The following is a 20,479-nucleotide window of genomic DNA, read 5'->3' on the forward strand; positions in this document are numbered from 1 at the left end:
TTGTGCCGGTTCTCATAATAAAAGATGATGAACCCAAACATTGGGTTCATTTTGGTCCAATTCTTACAACAACGTTCGTGACATTATACTTGCGTACTATTGTTTGTACAGATGAACGTGGAACCCTCAGGAATTTGGAAATTGCTCCCAAGGATGAACCAGACTTGTGGAGGTCTACAATTTTTTTCTGAGGTATTGGCTGATTTATTTAGATTTTCCCATGATGTCAAGCAAAGAGGCAATGAGTTTGGAGGTAGGCCTTGAAATACATCCACAGGTACACCTGCCAAGCCATGACATAATTTTCTGGATTTTTCCAAGCTGTTTAAAGGCACAGTCAACTTAGTCTATGTAAACCTCTGACCCAATGGAATTGTGATACTGTGAAATAATCTGTCTGTGAACAATTGTTGGAAAAATAACTTGTGTCATGCACAAAGTAGATGTTCAAACCAACTTGCCAAAACTATAGTTTGTTAACTAGAAATGTGTGGAGTGGTTGAAAAACAAGTTTTAATGACTCCAACCTAAGTGTATGTAAACCTCCGACTTCAACTGTATGTGCATCTTAAAATAGTTTCTACATAACAATTTTATATGTTCGAACTCCCAAAAATAACAAGTTCTCTGTGGTTATTTTGATTGGGGATTTTCATAATTTGTCAGAGTGCCATCAGGTAGCATGATTTCAGATGTCATGTAAACTAGATTATTAGGGAAATCGTTCTTCATGCAAAGCATGTAAACATTTTAATCAAACTATTATATTAACCTGACTATCCACAATATTCACATAATTGTGTGCATGTAACTGTACTCAGAGAGAGAGAGAAAAGAGGAAGAGAGAGAGAGAGGAAGGGAGAGAGAGAGAACAAGCGAACACAGGGCCCTGCTCACTGACCTGGGAAATGGGGTGGGTGGGGCAAGGAGAACAGAGGAAGGAGAACAGAGGGGAGAGACAGTGACAGTCTTCTGAGTGCTAACTAAAATAGGAGCATCCTGGGGCCCTGCGGGATGTGTGTGTGTGTGTGTGTGTCGAGGTCAGCATTTCATATGTGTCACTTCCTGTTGTCCAGTGCGGCAGGATCGCAGCTTGGCACTATGGCTGCGGGCAGAGAAGACTGGCACAGGAGATTACCACACTGGGAGAGACACACACACACACACACACACCTCATCTGTCTACAAACTAGTTTGGATCTGGGTGAGGGTACAGTACAGTATATGTGGCATACACAGGCCTCAGCATATACATACGGTACATAAGAACTAATGAACAGACACACAGGTATACACTCACATGACCACATATAAGCGCTCTCACAGGCAGAAACAACCACACACTTTCCACTAGAACTTTGCCATATTAATGTAGTTTATGAAGCTGTATGTGGGGAATGGAGAACTCTGCTACCTCACTGTCTCATTTCTGTGTCTGTGGCACCGCTCAATCTGCCGCCGTCTGTGGATGACTGACTTCTGTTTGCCTGCCTGCCTGAAGGCAAGCCTCTCCCTACACCAGCTCTGTAAAACGGACTACTTTTGCTTGGACTCTAGCAGCATCAGTGACTAACTACTCTGTCTCACTGCTTATTGTGTTGACTGTCTCTTCGGCCCTGGCCGGTGTTAATCCTGTTGTTTGACATTTCAGGCAGAGGGGTTTCTTCTCCCACCAGCCCTGCTGGACAGTAGGATATATCCTAATTGGTCCCTGAGCACAACAGCCAACAGCCATGTTAATGCCCCGACACAACACATGCACAAGCCTGAAAAAAACACACACTGTAAACAAGAAGAACAGGATAATCAGTGGCTGGCTCACTAATTAACATCCTCACAAAACATCTCATTAACATTTCCCACAGAGGGGAGAGATAAAGTGTAAGTGATATTCTGCACAGCGGCCTTTGGTATCGGGGGGGGGGGGCAAATATAAGCAGAATTTTAGAAGCAATAAGGAAAAATGAATCACTGGCCAGAGTAACAACGCTTTGGTTGTTAACCAGCAGCTTAACCTGCTTTAATGTGAGTGCAATAACATATGTCTGTTTCAGGGGCACAGTGGTATGGAGCTGTATAGTTCACAGGAGATGGGTGGACAGTGCTTCAACAAGTCAAGGTGCAGGGTGCAGACAAAAATCACAGCTGGCCCTCATCAGAATACTGTACGTCCAAAACATCACAAAGAGAACGAATATTCCACAAATACTGACTTCCAGGAATCAGTGGTGTGTATGTGTGTTTGTAGGCATAGCAGAAAGGAGTGATTCCGTGAGTAGGATATGACCCCTGACCTCTGACCTTGTTCTTCCAAACAGACTGTCTGTCCTGACCCCTGGTATTATCCCGCTGTCACCTGAGAATTCTACCACTGTCAGGAGATAACCCCATAACCCAGCAATCATCACACAGCTACCACTACACTGGGGGGGCTCATGATAAAGTAGCCCACTCTGAGTAGACAGAGAGGAAGAGGAGAGAAATAAAGAAAGTTTGGGGAGGAAGAGAGAGAGAGAGAGAGAGACTCCTTTTGTAATCTGGATGACAGGCCAGGTAGGCAGGTTGTGAGGGGTCAGGGGTCAGGTGCTATCGGGAAAGCAGCTCAGTGCCTGGCAGCTCTGACGGAACTCTGCCTGCCTGCCACCAGGAAGTAGATACCATGACCTTTTGTGTAGAAGACCACAAAATATGCTCTAAATCACAACAACCTTAACGTGGGAAAAGGAAGAGAAACATCAATCATGGGACAGATTAATCCTCCTCACCATTCTTCTGCTCCATCTATTAATACAGTGCCTTGCGAAAGTATTCGGCCCCCTTGAACTTTGCGACCTTTTGCCACATTTCAGGCTTCAAACATAAAGATATAAAACTGTATTTTTTTGTGAAGAATCAACAAGTGGGAAACAATCATGAAGTGGAACGACATTTATTGGATATTTCAAACTTTTTTAACAAATCAAAAACTGAAAAATTGGGCGTGCAAGAATTATTCAGCCCCCTTAAGTTAATACTTTGTAGCGCCACCTTTTGCTGCGATTACAGCTGTAAGTCGCTAGGGGTATGTCTCTATCAGTTTTGCACATCGAGAGACTGAAATGTTTTCCCATTCCTCCTTGCAAAACAGCTCGAGCTCAGTGAGGTTGGATGGAGAGCATTTGTGAACAGCAGTTTTCAGTTCTTTCCACAGATTCTCGATTGGATTCAGGTCTGGACTTTGACTTGGCCATTCTAACACCTGGATATGTTTATTTTTGAACCATTCCATTGTAGATTTTGCTTTATGTTTTGGACCATTGTCTTGTTGGAAGACAAATCTCCGTCCCAGTCTCAGGTCTTTTGCAGACTCCATCAGGTTCTCTTCCAGAATGGTCCTGTATTTGGCTCCATCCATCTTCCCATCAATTTTAACCATCTTCCCTGTCCCTGCTGAAGAAAAGCAGGCCCAAACCATGATGCTGCCACCACCATGTTTGACAGTGGGGATGGTGTTCAGGGTGATGAGCTGTGTTGCTTTTACGCCAAACATAACGTTTTGCATTGTTGCCAAAAAGTTCAATTTTGGTTTCATCTGACCAGAGCACCTTCTTCCACATGTTTGGTGTGTCTCCCAGGTGGCTTGTGGCAAACTTTAAACGACACTTTTTATGGATATCTTTAAGAAATGGCTTTCTTCTTGCCACTCTTCCATAAAGGCCAGATTTGTGCAATATACGACTGATTGTTGTCCTATGGACAGAGTCTCCCACCTCAGCTGTAGATCTCTGCAGTTCATCCAGAGTGATCATGGGCCTCTTGGCTGCATCTCTGATCAGTCTTTTCCTTGTATGAGCTGAAAGTTTAGAGGGACGGCCAGGTCTTGGTAGATTTGCAGTGGTCTGATACTCCTTCCATTTCAATATTATCGCTTGCACAGTGCTCCTTGGGATGTTTAAAGCTTGGGAAATCTTTTTGTATCCAAATCCGGCTTTAAACTTCTTCACAACAGTATCTCGGACCTGCCTGGTGCGTTCCTTGTTCTTCATGATGCTCTCTGCGCTTTTAACGGACCTCTGAGACTATCACAGTGCAGGTGCATTTATACGGAGACTTGATTACACACAGGTGGATTGTATTTATCATCATTAGTCATTTAGGTCAACATTGGATCATTCAGAGATCCTCACTGAACTTCTGGAGAGAGTTTGCTGCACTGAAAGTAAAGGGGCTGAATAATTTTGCACGCTCAGTTTTTGATTTGTTAAAAAAGTTTGAAATATCCAATAAATGTCGTTCCACTTCATGATTGTGTCCCACTTGTTGTTGATTCTTCACAAAAAAAATACAGTTTTATATCTTTATGTTTGAAGCCTGAAAAGGTTGCAAAAGGTCGCAAAGTTCAAGGGGGCCGAATACTTTCGCAAGGCACTGTATGTTTTCATAAGGTTTGTATCACAACTAAAGTGGCCAAATAACTTCTCTTGAAGCACATTAATCTGCTTTACAAAGGGTGTAGAGCCTAACGGGAATACATTAGCAGCGCGTGAGTTTCAAGTTTGGGGAAGAACATTTTCAACATAAAAATGCACCTTTATATTAAAATAATTACATGCATTATCTCATTTGTGGCCACTTATGATAATGGTGTTTTCCTGCTAATGGAACATTTGAGATTATAGCCTACTGTTGTGTGAACATTGCTGTGCTTATAATGTGAAGAAATAGCCTAATAGTTTATTATTTATTTTTTATTTTTTAAGTATTTGTGATGCTAGTGGTGTATTAATTTGGGATCTATCGCATCCCACAACTGTCCCAGACTATGTTTGGAATATTTATTTCCCACACAGAATATAATAGGTCAACTTTGTACAATGGGGGATAGTAGATTGACATAGGCTAGTGCTTTAGCTGTTCGTTCTCTTTTTGGCTGACAAAAAGTAAATGTGGACAGTTCCTCCAATATCTTCAATATGCACCTCAAAATTGGATAAGGAAGCAGAAAGTTGCGTCTCCGATGTGTGAAAGACCAGATCATGTGATGGAGAGCTATGTGAGTGAGAAGGGCTGCAAAAGGCATGGATTTTTTCAAATCTTCATTAGTCGCATCATACAGTGGGGCCAAAAAAATGTTTTGGCAGCCACCAATTGTGCAAGTTCTCCCACTTAAAAAGATGAGAGAGGCCTGTAATTTTCATCATAGGTACACTTCATCTATGACAGACAAAATAAGAAAAACAATCCAGAAAATCACATTGTAGGATTTTTTATGAATTTATTTTCAAATTATGGTGGAAACTAAGTATTTGGTCACCTACAAACAAGCAAGATTTCTGGCACTCACAGACCTGTAACAGCTTGTTTAAGAGGCTCCTCTGTACTCCACTCGTTACCTGTATTAATGGCACCTGTTTGAACTTGTTGTCAGTATAAACAGTCACACTCAAACAGTCACACTCCAAACTCCACTATGGCCAAGACTAAAGAGTTGTCAAAGGACACCAGAAACAAAATTGTAGACCTGCACCAGGCTGGGAAGACTGAATCTGCAATAGGTAAGCAGCTTGGTTTGAAGAAATCAACTGTGGGAGCAATTATTAGGAAATGGAAGACATACAAGACCACTGATCTCCCCCGATCTGGGGCTCCACGCAAGATCTCACCCCGTGGGATCAAAATGATCACAAGAACGGAGAGCAAATATCCCAGAACCACACGGGGGGACCTAGTGAATGACCTGCAGAGAGCTGGGACTAAAGTAACAAAGCCTACCATCACTAACACACTACGCCGCCAGGGACTCGAATCCTGCAGTGCCAGACGTGTCCATTTGGATGATCCAGAAGAAGGTTGGGAGAATGTCATATGGTCAGATGAAACCAAAATATAACTTTTGGGTAAAAACTCATCTCGTCGTGTTTGGAGGACAAAGAATGCTGAGTTGCATCCAAAAAACACCATACCTACTGTGAAGCATGGGGGTGGAAACATCATGCTTTGGGGCTGTTTTTCTGCAAAGGTACCAGGACGATTGATCCGTGTAAAGGAAAGAATGAATGGGGCCATGTATCGTGAGATTTTGAGTGAAAACCTCCTTCCATCAGCAAGGCATTGAAGATGAAACGTGGCTGGGTCTTTCAGCATGACAATGATCCCAAACACACCGCCCGGGCAACGAAGGAGTGACTTCGTAAGAAGCAGTTGCAGTTACTACACCATACTGACATAATTGACAGAGTGAAGAGAAGGAAGCCTGTAGAGAATACAAATATTCAAAAACATGCATCCTGTTTGCAACAAGGCACTAAAGTAACACTGCAAAAAAATGTAGCACAGCAATTAACTTTTTATCCTGAATACAAAGTGTTATGTTTGGGGCAAATCCAATACAACACATTAATGAGTACCAATCCTCATATTTCCAAGCAAGTGGTGGCTGCATCATGTTATGGGTATGCTTGTAATTATTAAGGACAGGGGAGTATTTCAGGTTAAAAAAGAAACGGAATGGACCTAAGCACAAGCAAAATCCTAGATGAAAACCTGGTTCAGTTTGCTTTCCAACAAACACTGGGGGATGAATTAATCTTTCAGCAGGACAATAATCTAAAAGACAAGACCAAACATATACTGGAGTTGCTTATCAAGAAGACAGTGAATGTTCCTGAGTGGGCAAGTTGCAGTTGTGATTTAAATCTACTTGAACATCTATGGCAAGACCTGAAAATTGTTGTTCAGCAATGATCAACAACCAATTTGACAGAGCTTGAAGAATTTTTTAAATAGAAAACCCCACAGCTGTAATCGCTGCCAAAGGTGCTTCTACAAAGTATTGATTCAGGGGTATGACTACTTATGTAAATTAGATATTTCAATATTTCATTTTCAAACATGTCTAAAAACATGTTTTCACTTTGTCATTATGGGGTATTGTGTGTATATGGGTGAGACAATAAATCAATTTAATCCATTTTGAATTCAGGCAACAAAATGTGGAATAAATCAAGTGGTATGAATACTTTCTGAAGGCACTGTATTCCCTACACTGGACTGATGGCAGATTTTAGGAATGGAATATGTAATATGTTGGGCCTGCGCGATGTGGGGGCTGCACACTGCGGTAATTCAATCTGTGGCTCCGGGGGAGTTTTCTAAACGGCCTGCTAGTTGCAGGCTTCACTGAAATGCGATGCTTCGGCCATGGATCAGATCGCGGATCTGGTGGTATTTCTGAGAATCCCCGGAGCCAGTCTTTGGATGGGTGGATTTTGTTTAATGGGAAAGTGTTTTTGTTTTTTTATCTTTGGATCGATGGTGTCACAGTTGCTTCAAAGTTGAAGAGGCAGCAGCTAGCTTTAGCTTGATAAAGCTAGTTCTCTTCCTCTGTTCCTGGATGAATTTGTGGCTATTTCTTTCTAGCTGGCAAGTGAGATAGATTTGGTTTGTGTACTGCCATATGTCGATAACACAGCTAATTTTGACACTGATATAGGCTAATAAATATCCCAAGCCTAGCCAGCTAGACAGTGATAGCCACAAGCTAAAACTGGGGAGAGAGGGAGGAGAGAATTCACATTCTGTTTCATTTGCTGCTGATATGCTAATGTTAACTCAAGTAAAAAATGTCCACATGTAATTGATGAAATTAGATTTTAAATGTGCCAATACATTGTGAATATTTTAGAAAAATCTCACAGCCGTTTCCATACTAAAGATGAAGTACCACTTGATCACCAGCTTACCATGTACACTAGTCTACAGGCAATGGTTCCTCCACTGTGTGAGTCATAGAAATTACAATCTTGCGTTCGGTAGTTTCCGGCAATCATTTTTCAAGTTAGAAAAAGTTAATATACAGCACCAACTACATAAATATCTGATATGGTCTATTATCTGCTACCTGAACTTTTACAACAAATTAATTTAAGAAAAAACAAGTATTGCTGTTTTGGAATATGTTTGTTTAATTAGAGATCTGGGTTGAGTTTAAAACTGTAGGTCTGTTATCATTCACATCCTGCTATCTATCATTCTTCATCTCTCTTCACTCAGTGTTCCCTCTCTTCTCAGTTTCTCCCACTATGCTCTCTCTCCCTCTCACTCATTCCCTCACTTACTCTATCTCACTTTGTGCAATGAGTTCTCTCTCTCTCTCCCTCCCCTCTCTCCCGGTAATCAACCCAGTACTAATGGCTTATTCTTTCTGCTCCAGCAGACACATCCCACTTGTTTATTTTCCCCCACTCGTAAATCTGGAGGAGCTAAAATTGTTCCGTTATAATCTCAGGTAATTATCAGACACCCTCTCTCTCCCTTCCTCCAGCTCTCCTTCACTCTCTTACCCCCACCTCTATATGAAACAGCCATCCCATTGCAAAGTTCTCTGTAACTCTCACTGATGTGGGATTCAAGTGTTTTCAGTTTGTGTGTACAGTATGTGTAGGTTAAAGACAAGCTCTGGAACTTTGGCGACTACTAAGTATTTTTAAAGCACCCACTTTGGGCTGGATGTGTCAATGCATAGTTCATACAGGCATAACATATGAGCAGAATTATTGTTTTACCTCAACTAGCTACACAATCCCTAGTGTGAAAGCAACTTTTTTTGCTGGAAACTGTTGTGCTGTGCCATTTTCCCTACATTCCCACCCGTGGGCCAACCCACTACCAATTCGAGTTCAACCAATGAGCTTCAGCCCCTCGCCATGCGAGTGACAGCTAGCAAGAGGCATATCATGCACAAACAGCAGAGCGAGAGAGAAATGACATGGTGCAGATCAAATCAAATCAAATTTATTTATATAGCCCTTCGTACATCAACTGATATCTCAGAAACCCTGCCTAAAACCCCAAACAGCAAGCAATGCAGGTGTAGAAGCACGGTGGCTAGGAAAAACTCCCTAGAAAGGCCAAAACCTAGGAAGAAACCTAGAGAGGAACCAGGCGATGTGGGGTGGCCAGTCCTCTTCTGGCTGTGCCAGGTGGAGATTATAACAGAACATGGCCAAGATGTTCAAATATATCTGCACCAGTGGAGGCTGGTGGGAGGAGCAATAGGACGGCTCATTGTAATGGCTGGAATGGAATGAAGTGGAACGGAGTCAAACATTTGTTATATGTGTTTGATACCGTTCTATTTATTCCATTGCAGCCATTATAATGAACCCGTCCTATAGCTCTTCCAACCAGCCTCTACTGAAGTGCACATGTGAGACGTACTCATTTTAGGGGACCACTTTTGGCTCGTGAGTGCTAGTTTCAGAACTACTGGCTTAAAAGTACACATAAGTATCAGAGAATCTCTTTAATAAACCTCCAGCAGTGTGTATGTGTAGGTTAATAAACCTCCAGCAGTGTGTATGTGTAGGTTAATAAACCTCCAGCAGTGTGTACTGTATGTGTAGGTTAATAAACCTCCAGCAGTGTGTATGTGTAGGTTAATAAACCTCCAGCAGTGTGTATGTGTAGGTTAATAAACCTCCAGCAGTGTGTACTGTATGTGTAGGTTAATAAACCTCCAGCAGTGTGTACTGTATGTGTAGGTTAATAAACCTCCAGCAGTGTGTACTGTATGTGTAGGTTAATAAACCTCCAGCAGTGTGTATGTGTAGGTTAATAAACCTCCAGCAGTGTGTATGTGTAGGTTAATAAACCTCCAGCAGTGTGTACTGTATGTGTAGGTTAATAAACCTCCAGCAGTGTGTATGTGTAGGTTAATAAACCTCCAGCAGTGTGTATGTGTAGGTTAATAAACCTCCAGCAGTGTGTACGTGTAGGTTAATAAACCTCCAGCAGTGTGTACGTGTAGGTTAATAAACCTCCAGCAGTGTGTATGTGTAGGTTAATAAACCTCCAGCAGTGTGTATGTGTAGGTTAATAAACCTCCAGCAGTGTGTATGTGTAGGTTAATAAACCTCCAGCAATGTATATGTGTAGGTTAATAAACCTCCAGCAGTGTGTATGTGTAGGTTAATAAACCTCCAGCAGTGTGTACTGTATGTGTAGGTTAATAAACCTCCAGCAGTGTGTACTGTATGTGTAGGTTAATAAACCTCCAGCAGTGTGTACTGTATGTGTAGGTTAATAAACCTCCAGCAGTGTGTATGTGTAGGTTAATAAACCTCCAGCAATGTATATGTGTAGGTTAATAAACCTCCAGCAGTGTGTATGTGTAGGTTAATAAACCTCCAGCAATGTATATGTGTAGGTTAATAAACCTCCAGCAGTGTGTATGTGTAGGTTAATAAACCTCCAGCAATGTATATGTGTAGGTTAATAAACCTCCAGCAGTGTGTATGTGTAGGTTAATAAACCTCCAGCAGTGTGTACTGTATGTGTAGGTTAATAAACCTCCAGCAGTGTGTATGTGTAGGTTAATAAACCTCCAGCAGTGTGTACTGTATGTGTAGGTTAATAAACCTCCAGCAGTGTGTATGTGTAGGTTAATAAACCTCCAGCAATGTATATGTGTAGGTTAATAAACCTCCAGCAGTGTGTATGTGTAGGTTAATAAACCTCCAGCAGTGTGTATGTGTAGGTTAATAAACCTCCAGCAGTGTGTACTGTATGTGTAGGTTAATAAACCTCCAGCAGTGTGTACTGTATGTGTAGGTTAATAAACCTCCAGCAGTGTGTATGTGTAGGTTAATAAACCTCCAGCAATGTATATGTGTAGGTTAATAAACCTCCAGCAGTGTGTATGTGTAGGTTAATAAACCTCCAGCAATGTATATGTGTAGGTTAATAAACCTCCAGCAGTGTGTATGTGTAGGTTAATAAACCTCCAGCAATGTATATGTGTAGGTTAATAAACCTCCAGCAGTGTGTATGTGTAGGTTAATAAACCTCCAGCAGTGTGTATGTGTAGGTTAATAAACCTCCAGCAGTGTGTACTGTATGTGTAGGTTAATAAACCTCCAGCAGTGTGTATGTGTAGGTTAATAAAACTCCACCAGTGTGTACTGTATGTGTAGGTTAATAAAACTCCAGCAGTGTGTGACTCACCCACTCCTGCTGTATGAGGCTGACAGCCTTGATGGCCTTGGAGAGATTCCTACAGGCCAGGATCACATGGGCCCCATGGAGGGCAAACGACTTGGCTGTCTCAAATCCTACACACAGAGAGGAGGTAGCAACAGGGGTAGGGAGAGAGGGAGAGAGAGATGTTTACACAGATCCATAAAGAATTAGAAAACAAAACCAATTTTGATAAAGTCCCATATCTATTGGATTAAATACCAGTGTGCCATCACAGCAGCATGATTTATGACTTGTTGCCACAAGAAAAGGGCAACCAGTGAAGAACAAACATAATTGTAAATACACCCCATATTTATGTTTATTTGCACATCGTTACAACATTTGAAATGTGTTTTATTATTTTGGAACTTCTGTGAGTGTAATGTTAACTGTTAATTTTGATTGTTTATTTCACTTTTGTTTATTATCTACTTCACTTTCTTTGGCAATGTTTCCCATGCCAATAAAGCCCCTGAATTGAATCGAGAGGAAGGGGCATGGAAGAGGGGAGCAACAGAGGGGGTGGAGGGAGAGAAGATAGAGAGGAGGGAGACAGAGGGAGTAATGCTTTAAAGAGGAGTTATTTTGGGAGATAATTTGGAGATACTCAGGGCAATTGACTGTGAAGGGGAATAAGATGAGTTAGAAATTATATTAAACATAGATATGGATTCTATCACTGAGGAGGAAGCCAAAGGGTCTACTAGGGAAAGTTAATCATGTCTCTGTGAAGTGATGAAACTGATTGAATTAATATGGTTCAGGACTTCACCCACTAGTCTCGGATACAGTTATAGGAAACCAACCACAAGCCATTTTACAAGTTATCACTATCCACTGACTGTACTGAGAGAAACATGGAGATTCATATTGGTTGGAGTGATATTGTGATATCAGTTCTGCTAGCAATAACAATAATGATGTTGATGATTAGGTTAACTACTGAAGTTATAGAGAGGACAACTAGAAAATGTGAACCATTCGACTGACTTGAAGAAAACGTCCATATAAAACCTTGGTGTGATATTCTAGCACTTCAAAGACTGCCTGATAAAGACATTTATTACATCAAAAGAGTAGTTCTGATAGAAACTGGATTTATCAGTACAAGACTACTTCACGACTCCATACAAATCATGTAGTCACGATAAAACGGACAAAAAAACAAGATAGAGACGGAAGTTAATTTCCAAATTGCCAGTCTAAATGGGTCATTTCAACCCAGAGGTAGAATTCATTTACGAGATTACATTTTCCTTAAATCATGTATTTATTTCCTGTTAAGATTGACTAACTTTCCCATCCGTGGATGTTGATGTTAAGTGTGCTATAAACCGTTCAGTATCCACTCAGTGGTACACTATTTCTCAATCATTTCCTTTGACAGTCATGTATACATCTTTAATAAACAGACACACACAGCATGTGCACACACACACACACACACACACACACAGAGTGATGAGTGACATGCCGGTAGGGCAGGTTGATGCCCGCTAAGTGGTTGTGACAGAGAGGGAGTGGCAGAGAGCCAGTGCCACAGCCAGCGTGGATTAAAACCAACCAGTAATTAGATTAGGTCTTAATCTGATTTTCATTAAATGGAGAACTAGGGGCCTAATTGTGAGTGGAGTGTTAAAGAGTAATATCTATTAAAACTGGAAATTGGAGTGGGATTGGAAGGTCTCGATGACAACTGAAGCATGGAATTAAATCATATGACACTTATTAGGTGTAATGGAAAATGCGCTGCCACGCGTCCCCTCGCAGGAAAAGGACACCAACATAATAACAAAATGAAATAAGAGAAAGTGTTGCACTTTGACTTTGAGAAAATTATAAATAAACACTTTTTAAAATGGTGTTTGAACAGGCATAATCTTACATACCAAGTATCACAGAGCCTTGACACAAACTTTTTCTCGCTCTCTCAGACTAGTTTTATAGTTGTTCAAATACTAATACTAATATGTCAAATGGGAATGTTTCTCAAACAAAACATCTGATTTACGCTACATTATACAATGAACCAGACAGCAACAAACCCAAGGTTCTACTCATATTTACAAAGAATAAACAGCAGTCAGAACAGGAGGTTAGACATGCCTGCTACAGCTTAAACAATGATTATTCCATCCTGTCTAAATTGGACAAGAACACTGGCAGCTGGGTAAACAACGCCACCTCACACTCACTTGTTGTGTGTACCAAGCATGAAAGTGAAATTAATCGACACCAGTGTTTTCCATAATGGAGTACAAATTAGAATATGACAACAACAACATGGGTGACAGAGACGTGTTTTCTTCATGACAAATAACAAGGGCTTGGCATTAATTGTGAAATAACAAGAGTGCCGTTGGTTTACAAAGACTCCCCACCCTCACGCCTGTGTTTCCTGTACGGAGGTGGTGTGGAGATTAGTTCCTGGTCAGGTGAACAACAGGGGGAGGATATTTAGCGTTCCACTCAGACTGTAGAACATGACAGGAGGTCAGGCTGGGGTATGTTCTACTCAGGGACAATGAGAGGCCTACTCAACAGTAAGCGTTTAGACTAAGGAAAGACACACCACACTCTTAGGGCTGGTTTCCTGGACCCAGATTAAGACTACTTCAGGATTAAAAAGCATTTTCAATGGAGAATCTTCATCACTTTGAAGGTCCATAGCATCCTTAAGTAAAACACGCTATTATTGTACAATCAGAGAAACATCTCTATAAAGCAGTGGATGGATGCTCTGCATGGTACATTAGGATCTTGGCCATCCTGATATCCCCAATAATGAGTGTGATTTAACGCTCTGTTTGTCCTGCGTGGCTCAACGCCCCTCTTCGTATTTCCTCCATACACAGGTGTATTGGCTCAGCCTAATGAGATCATTACCAGTAAACCTGTTTATTTGGCAAATGGAAAAGCATTTTACTACAATGAACTGTGTTGATTTGGGCAAACAGAGCTAAAATCAGATCATTAAAACCCACAACGGTAAACATGTTTATTTGGCGAACAGATAACCTCCCTTGCCAGAAGATTCAGACCCTACCGTTATTCTTGTTTACACTGAGCTGCACTGAAGTCGGAGGCACTGGTCTATTTACCATTAGGCAGAAGAGGCTATTGCCTCACACCATCAAGGGACCTCATGATCTGGGCATTAAAAAATAATTTCTCAGCTTGAGGTCTTCTCAAGCTCTGCTGGAGACGTCATCGCCATCAAAAATCTGTCTCAATCGGGGCGGCAGGGTAGCCTAGTGGTTAGAGCGTTGGACTAGTAACCGAAAGGCTGCGAGTTCAAATCCCCAAGCTGACAAGGTACAAATGTGTCGTTCTGCCCCTGAACAGGCAGTTAACCCACTGTTCCTAGGCCGTCATTAAAAATAAGAATTTGTTCTTAACTGACTTGCCTGGTTAAATAAAGGTTAAATAAAGGTTAAATAAAGGTTAAATGAATAAAAATCCACTGCGGTGGAAGGTGGCTGAACTATATCAGTATTTGTCAGGCCAGGAGACATCCCGAAAATCGGTCTTCTCATGAAAACATTGGTAGCGTCCGAATGGTTTGGGCTACACAATTATATGACTCTCTGTGGAAAGATGAGATTTACGAATGATGGTGTTCTCCGTTTTTCTCTATGACCCCCACCAGTGTCACTAGACTCATCTGAAGGTACCGGGCTGAAAAATGAATGGAAGTTAATATGGCATTTCCACGTTAAAGGTAATTCCATGATAAAATATTATGTGAGAGAGAGCTTTCTTCTCTCTCTCACATATAGAACAGACACTTCAAAACATACTTCCTTTTGATAACATTTTTTACTGTTTTTCCATGTATGAATCTGTTATTAAATGCGTTTCTATGGGCTAATAGTAATAAGGCCAAATTCAATGTTTCATCAAATATATACACTGCTCGAAAGAATTAAGGGAACACTAAAAATAACACATCCTAGATCTGAATTAATGTAATATTCTTATTAAATACTTTTTTCTTTACCTAGTTGAATGTGCTGACAACAAAATCACACAAAAATTATCAATGGAAATCAAATCTGGATTTGGAGTTACACTCAAAATTAAAGTGGAAAAGCACACTACAGGCTGATCCAACTTTGATGTAATGTCCTTAAAACAAGTCAAAATGAGGCTCAGTAGTGTGTGTGGCCTCCACGTGCCTGTATGACCTCCCTACAATGCCTGGGCATGCTCTGGATGAGGTGGCGGATGGTCTCCTGAGGGATCTCCTCCCAGACCTGGACTAAAGCATCCGCCAACTCCTGGACAGTCTGTGGTGCAACGTGGCGTTGGTGGATGGAGCGAGACATGATGTCCCAGATGTGCTCAATTGGATTCAGGTCTGGGGAACGGGCGGGCCAGTCCATAGCATCAATGCCTTCCTCTTGCAGGAACTGCTGACACACTCCAGCCACATGAGGTCTAGCATTGTCTTGCATTAGGAGGAACCCAGGGCCAACCGCACCAGCATATGGTCTCACAAGGGGTCTGAGGATCTCATCTCGGTACCTAATGGCAGTCAGGCTACCTCTGGCGAGCACATGGAAGGCTGTGCGGCCCCCCAAAGAAATGCCACCCCACACCATGACTGACCCACTGCCAAACCGGTCATGCTGGAGGATGTTGCAGGCAGCAGAACGTTCTCCACGGCGTCTCCAGACTCTGTCACGTCTGTCACATGTGCTCAGTGTGAACCTGCTTTCATCTGTGAAGAGCACAGGGCGCCAGTGGCGAATTTCCAATCTTGGTGTTCTCTGGCAAATGCCAAACGTCCTGCACGGTGTTGGGCTGTAAGCACAACCCCACCTGTGGACGTCGGGCCCTCATACCACCCTCATGGAGTCTGTTTCTGACCGTTTGAGCAGACACATGCACATTTGTGGCCTGCTGGAGGTCATTTTGCAGGGCTCTGGCAGTGCTCCTCCTGCTCCTCCTTGCACAAAGGCGGAGGTAGCGGTCCTGCTGCTGGGTTGTTGCCCTCCTACGGCCTACTCCACGTCTCCTGATGTACTGGCCTGTCTCCTGGTAGCGCCTCCATGCTCTGGACACTACGCTGACAGACACAGCAAACCTTCTTGCCACAGCTCGCATTGATGTGCCATCCTGGATGAGCTGCACCACCTGAGCCACTTGTGTGGGTTGTAGACTCAGTCTCATGCTACCACTAGAGTGAAAGCACCACCAGCATTCAAAAGTGATCAAAACATCAGCCAGGAAGCATAGGAACTGAGAAGTGGTCTGTGGTCACCACCTGCAGAACCACTCATTTATTGGGGGTGTCTTGCTAATTTCCTATACTTTCCACCTGTTGTCTATTCCATTTGCACAACAGCATGTGAAATTTATTGTCAATCAGTGTTGCTTCCTCAGTGGACAGTTTGATTTCACAGAAGTGTGATTGACTTGGAGTTACATTGTGTTGTTTAAGTGTTCCCTTTATTTTTTTGAGCGGTGTATATATTTTCATATCCAAATCAAATAGCTAAATGATCCTTGGTATCTTAAAACAATTCCATACGTTAGCTTAGTAGAAACCCATCCCCGGCCCTTAGACTAGGGGCAGTCACGTGCACATGCCCCTTTCCCCTTCCAGTCTCCAAAGGACCCCAAAATCTTTTTTTTTATACATTCTTTGTCATTGTTGTTTGGAATTCACTGCCTGCAAGTTGTCATCAAGTTCACCCCCCCACCCCCAACCCGTCTGTTGGTTGGTTGCGCCTGTTGATCTTCCCTGTACAGCGCTCACACGTGCCCGGTATCCAAACATGCATGGCTTGAGAGATACACTCACCATTCTAGTGTGTGTAGTTAGATACCTGGTTTAAATATGAACAGTAATGCCACAGCAGCATACCATTGATTAACACTTGATTTAGCCTACAGCATCATCAACAGTCGGTCTGGTTGGCTGATACGCACAGCAGAGAGAGACAGAACGATAGAGAGGTAAATTACAAATCAGTAAAAGAAATGGAGCTAGCAGATTTACATCAATCATCAATATTAATGACCAGCTGATAGCCCAGCCTCTTTTCCCTGTGTCAATCATGTCTTTAGGAGGCACTGTAACTAGCTTGCTTACAATTTGTGGTGATGAGTGAGAGTGTCGTTGCAGAACTAAATAGACCAATGCTCAAAAACGTAAGCATTGTCTCTACAGAGTCAGTTGTTTATGAATTTTGACATATGAATTATGAAAGTTTTTTTGTTTTTTTTCAAGCGGGAGGTGGCCTTTTTTCATTTTGAGCACCTGCACCCTGAAAGGTCTGTGCATTGTCCTGACTAGGGGAATACAATAAGCATTTCTTTGGTAAAAGACAGGTGCTGCTGATAATACTGCCATTGTCGTCGAGGCAGAGGACATTTGTGGCCCATGTGTATGTGTAGCCAATGTACTGTATTTGATGCTGTCTGGACAAAAAAATGATGGCATGTCATACTCTTTCTGGCCAGACAGCATCAGATACATGGGCTACATATAGTAAGACAGAGGGGCGCTGTTTCGCTCGCTCGGATGCTTTCTCTGGTGAGATAGTTTCAGCCACTTGTGAATTGAAGGAAAATCGCTAAGTCTGCCCTTGGTCAGAATGGCAATCATGGTTACATTAAGACACTGTGAAGCCGGCGCAAGATATTGGTTCGGAAAACTTACCTCAATGCAGGGATGGGATATGCCACGGTACTCCAAACTGTACCTATATCCAAAACTAGCAGTATTTCAAGCTTCTCGACGGAGCAGTGTGGGTAAAGGTGAAGTTAGGAAAACAGTGGCATATCTCATCCCTGCATTGAGGTGAATTTTCCGACCAATATCTCGGCCGGCTCCAAGGTGTATTAATGTAACCATGATTGTGTTCCGACCCCAGCGCCGTGTAAACAAGCGTAACGGTAGGGTCGGTATCTTCTGTTAAATAACCTCACTTTCTCTAGCCCCCAAATATCTCATGCTCCTTCTCTTTCTCTCTACCAAATCAAAACTGTACAACATAATTATTCACACCCTAACACCACTCCACTAACAGTGTTAACTAAAAAGGTTTACACTCATTCTCTCGCTCTAACTTCCACCTGCTCTAATGAACACTCAGCTCTCCCCAATTCCTAACTATTCTTACTGCAGTACTTCCTGTGCATCTCAACGATGAATACACCTGTTCCTACTCTAGAGTATTTTAAGCCCCAAAAGACCGGACTCCACGCCTGCAATGAGGAGCGCTCTAATTCTCCTCCATTCCAACTGCAGCCCTTCCATTAGTTCCAGGGAAGTGGTGTCATCCCAAAAGTGGGATGTATGGTTTGTAATTACAGCCCAGGTGTAAGTTGGTCCACCTGAGAGGCCTGAAGTGGTTCTATTAGCCCTGGCCTGGCCCCTCTTAACCTCCCACCTGGCCCGCACAATCCTCCTGTCCCCTATCTCATGCTCCACACTGCTCTCTCACACACACACACACACACACAACGGAGGGCTAATTTCATCACTGTCATCAACCCCCCCCCCTACGTAGCTTCATCTCCTCGTCATCCCCACACTGTAAACCTGATGGTTCCATAAACTACTTCACTACACACAATAACCCAGTCACCTTTCATTTGAATCCACTGAGAGCTTTAAGCACATGTGTATTCCATCCTCTCTCTCTAACCATACCAGTTAAATTATATTACAACTGTAATCATTATCGAACCCTCTTGGCCTACGACACAATTCCCTCGCATGTTACAACAGTTTGGGACTGCATTGTGAATTTGATCCAAGGTTAATAAAGTTGAATAATTTGACTAACCAACCATAACTGGTTCTCATTACGTAGCCAATAAACATCTTCCTCAGAGAGGACATGAAATGCCAGTTGTAAAACCCTTCCATTTCCTCAGGGGACTTTACACAAGAGATTGAGACAGGGGACTTTACACAAGAGATTGCGACAGGGGACTTTACGCAAGAGATTGCGACAGGGGACTTTACGCAAGAGATTGAGACAGGGGACTGTACGCAAGAGATTGAGACAGGGGACTGTACGCAAGAGATTGAGACAGGGGACTGTACGCAAGAGATTGAGACAGGGGACTGTACGCAAGAGATTGAGACAGGGGACTTTACGCAAGAGATTGAGACAGGGGACTTTACGCAAGAGATTGAGACAGGGGACTTTACGCAAGAGATTGAGACAGGGGACTTTACGCAAGAGATTGAGACAGGGGACTTTACGCAAGAGATTGAGACAGGGGACTTTACGCAAGAGATTGAGACAGGGGACTTTACACAAGAGATTGAGACAGGGGACTTTACACAAGAGATTGTCCCACAGTGATATACACACATACACACTCAAGCATATTTGCACACATACAGTGTATACAGAGACACACACATGTCTGTTGCATCTTGTTATCCTCTACTTCCTCCCAGTCAGTCCAAGCATGAATAATGAATCCCCTCCGTACCAGGCGGTGGGCTTAACACATGGCTGGGCCGCTCTTTAAGGGCTCCTTATTCACAAACAGCAGTGGTGCAGTAAATACCAGGGCTTTGCTGCCAATTTAATGGCAGTTATGCTTAACAAATCTGCCTCAATCTAATGCTCACTCACAAAGCCTGGCTATGGGCTTAACCTGCACACTGAGCCTCCCTCCTGTCCACTCCCTCTCTCTCTCTCTCTCGCTTTCTCTGCGACTGGCTGCATCAGTTTAGTGAGCTGTCCTTCCAGAGAGAGGAGAGAGCAGGCCTAGCTCCTAATCCACACAACACAACACAGGGATCAACACAAACACCAAACAATAACACTCTTTCATGAATAACAAATAACATTCAAAGACCTAAAACGCCAAGGGAATGATTTTTAGAGATAGGATGATCACTTAGAAATGGGGTCACTTAGAAATGTCCTTGTTTTTTAAAGAAAATCACATTTCTAGTCCATTAAAATAACATCAAATTGACCATAAATACAGTGTAGACATTGTTAATGTTGTCAATGACTATTGTAGCTGGAAACGGCTGGTTTGTATATATCTACATAGGCGTACAGAGGCCTATTATCAGCAACCATCACTCCTGTGTTCCAATGACACGTTGTGTTAGCTAATCCAAGTGTATCATTTTAAAAGGCTAATTGATCATTAGAAAACCCTTGTGCAATTATGTTAGCACAGCTGAAAACTGTTGTTCTGATAAAAGAAGCAATAAAACTGGCCTTCTTTAGACTAGTTGAGTATCTGGAGCATCAGCATTTATGGGTTTGATTACAGGTTCAAAACATCTGGAAACAAAGAACTTTCTTCTGAATCTCATCAGTCTATTCTTGTTCTGAGAAATGAAGGCTATTCCACGGGAGAAATGACCAAGAAACTGAAGATCTCATTCAACGCTGTGTACTACTCCCTTCACAGAACGGTGCAAACTGTCTCTAACCAGAATAGAAAGAGGAGTGGGAGGCCCCGGTGCACAACTGAGCAAGAGGAC

At 42.4% G+C, this 20,479-nt stretch overlaps 1 protein-coding gene across 1 annotated transcript in view; it reads right to left on the minus strand.

Moving 5' to 3' along the window:
* The window catches only part of wwox (WW domain containing oxidoreductase), a 253,753-nt gene that overhangs the window by 217,616 nt on the left and 15,658 nt on the right, over nucleotides 1–20,479 (minus strand). The window contains exon 5 of the mRNA XM_031802167.1: nucleotides 10,984–11,090. Coding sequence (XP_031658027.1) covers nucleotides 10,984–11,090 — 107 coding nt within the window. The remainder of the gene's footprint in view (nucleotides 1–10,983; nucleotides 11,091–20,479) is intronic.

Source organism: Oncorhynchus kisutch, linkage group LG22, assembly GCF_002021735.2.
Source record: "Oncorhynchus kisutch isolate 150728-3 linkage group LG22, Okis_V2, whole genome shotgun sequence".
NCBI classification, from domain to species: domain Eukaryota; kingdom Metazoa; phylum Chordata; class Actinopteri; order Salmoniformes; family Salmonidae; genus Oncorhynchus; species Oncorhynchus kisutch.